This window comes from Penaeus japonicus, unplaced genomic scaffold (genome assembly GCF_977035675.1).
Source record: "Penaeus japonicus unplaced genomic scaffold, GWHDUDI00000001_assembly GWHDUDI00000009, whole genome shotgun sequence".
NCBI lineage: Eukaryota > Metazoa > Arthropoda > Malacostraca > Decapoda > Penaeidae > Penaeus > Penaeus japonicus.
The window spans coordinates 40066647-40069146 of record NW_028234411.1 but is presented as its reverse complement, the minus strand read 5'-3'; the positions used below and the strand labels follow the sequence as shown (position 1 = coordinate 40069146).

The window sequence follows — 2500 nt, the reverse complement described above, 5'->3', positions numbered from 1 at the left end:
TCATATCTTAGTCAGATTCCGTGAAATTTCCCAGCGGCAGTAGTAGTGGCGCTCCTCATCCTACAGCCAGCGAAAGTAACACCATTATCTCATATATACGGATCGTTCTCAAAGACAAAAGTTTAATTCGTATGAAGAGCCAAGAAAAGGGTGTTTCTATTCTACCAAGAGAGAGAGAGAGTTTAGAAACATTATAGTCAGCTAATGATCCGTTTTTATTCCTCATCTCTCTGCATTTTCCTTAATTTTCTCTCCTCTTAAGCACGGATCTAACCAAGAGACCCAAGGCTACACCGCGTCACCAGATTGGTAAAAAAGGTGTTTCTACTTACATCCAGCGAGAGTAATCATTAACGTCTAGTACCAAAAAGAGCGTTGAGCGTTTCACGGCTCGGCTTGAGTGGTTTACTGCCTGCAGGCTCGTGCTCGCCTAATTACTCGACTGAGACTCAGTGACGTCATACGAAACCTCCTTCCCCCCCCCCCTTGGATTTATGTTCCAACTGCTAATTCTCGTGGCATTTATGTGCTTTATTCTCAAGCTTAGTGTTTTTGTGTTTTTATATGATTTTAGATTGTTATTTTTTCTCGAGTGACATAATCATTTGGCGAAACGCTAGCCTTTATATTCGGAACGTGTTTCATACGTATTTGTGGGATTATGCAATGGATTAGATAGCAAGCACAACAGGCAGTTACATCCTGCATAATTGATGGTAGTGCAGGAGATGAACCATGCGAGATTCTGCAAATGCAAAAATGCATGTATATACATACATACACGCACACGCACACACGCACATAAATAAATAAATAAATATATATATATGTATATATACACACACACAATATATAATAAATATATATATATATATATATATATATATATATACATATATATATATATATATATATATAGTAGATATATAAATATATATAGATTATAATATATATATTATCTATATGTTGTGTTGTGTGTTGTGTGTGTGTACAACAAACACACACACACACACGCATGTATATATATATATATATATATATATATATATATATATATATATATATATATATATATATATATATATATATTGTATCGTGAACGATATTTCAAATTACGCGCCAGAGAGATCTTGTATTGTAAATGGCGTTGCTGTTGTGGCAACGGCAACACTGGTTGTGGCTCGTGTTTTGGTTGTGTTGGACGGAGGAAGTCACGTGGACGGAATTGTACATTTTGTTTGGAAGTTTTGTGATCCCTGAACATTGATACGGATTTATGATTTACTTGAGTTAGCGTTTAGTGTCTCAGAAATAAAGTGACTTCCTTCTGTAGAGCATTGAGTATTGGATTAATGCTGCTGGACCGGAAGAAATCTGCACAGGAGATTGTGGAAAGGGCAAAGGCGAAAGAAGTGAGTTTCTGATTATTTTCATTTCTGTACTTGGTTGAATATCATTTATATGAGATTTATTTGAATTATGTTGTGTATATCTCATTGAAGTTTTGTTATTGTATTTTGTTATTGTGATTTAGGTACATGTGTGAGGAATTCATTGTTTGAAGTTTTAAGTTTCCCTGTATATTCAAGAATATTGTTTTGTTATTGTAATGTAATAAATACCCAAGATTTACTAGCAACCATGTACTTCATAGTATTTGTATAGGATTCATGGATCCTTTATATTCCAGGTTGAATATTAATAAAGACAACGCTTTCAACTGCTATTTGATTCTCCTCGTGCAACAGATATATATATATATATATATATATATATATATATATATATATATATATATATATATATATATACATATATACATATGTGTATAATATACATACATAGACACATATATATGTATATAAATATATATATATATATATATATATACATATGTATATATAGACATATATATAGACATATATGTATATATGTATATATACATATATATACATATATATACATATATGTATATATATATACATATATCTACATAAACACATGTATTTACACACGACGTACCCGTGGCGGTAGCCCGGCTTGGGATCCGCGTCTCTCTTCCACACGGAGTGACCTCCCAAGTAGGACGGGTAGCCGTAGCCGTAGCCATACCCACCGACTCCGAGGCCACCGACTCCAATGCCGCCAATTCCGAGGCCACCGACTCCGATTCCACCTACTCCGATCCCGCCGATTCCGCCAATGCCGCCATAACCATGGCCGAGAATCACGCCTCCGTTTATGTGGCTGTGGCTGTGGCTGTGGCTATGGCTATGACCGTGGCCGTAGCCGATGGAGGGCTCGGCTGACCGCTTCTGCTCTGCCACGGCAACAGTGGCCAACAGTGCGATGATCTGTTGAGATGGAAGATAGCATCGTCACTCAACTTACGTAGGAGCAAGAAAGTGTTAATGGAAAAAACAACAACAACAACACACACACATATATATACGTATAAAACAAACAGTACGAAATGATCAAATATATTCCTTTGATGCAA

General features: G+C 35.9%; 1 protein-coding gene across 1 annotated transcript in view; it reads right to left on the bottom strand.

Annotated features, from left to right (window-relative positions):
* Window positions 1-1297: 1297 nt before the first annotated feature.
* The window catches only part of LOC147471397 (uncharacterized), a 3009-nt gene continuing 1806 nt past the window's right edge, over window positions 1298-2500 (bottom strand). Inside the window, exons 2-3 of the mRNA XM_086540274.1 lie at window positions 2012-2354; window positions 1298-1374 (exon numbers count right to left, since the gene is read on the bottom strand). Of these exons, the coding sequence (XP_086396400.1) occupies window positions 1298-1374; window positions 2012-2354 (420 nt within the window). The remainder of the gene's footprint in view (window positions 1375-2011; window positions 2355-2500) is intronic.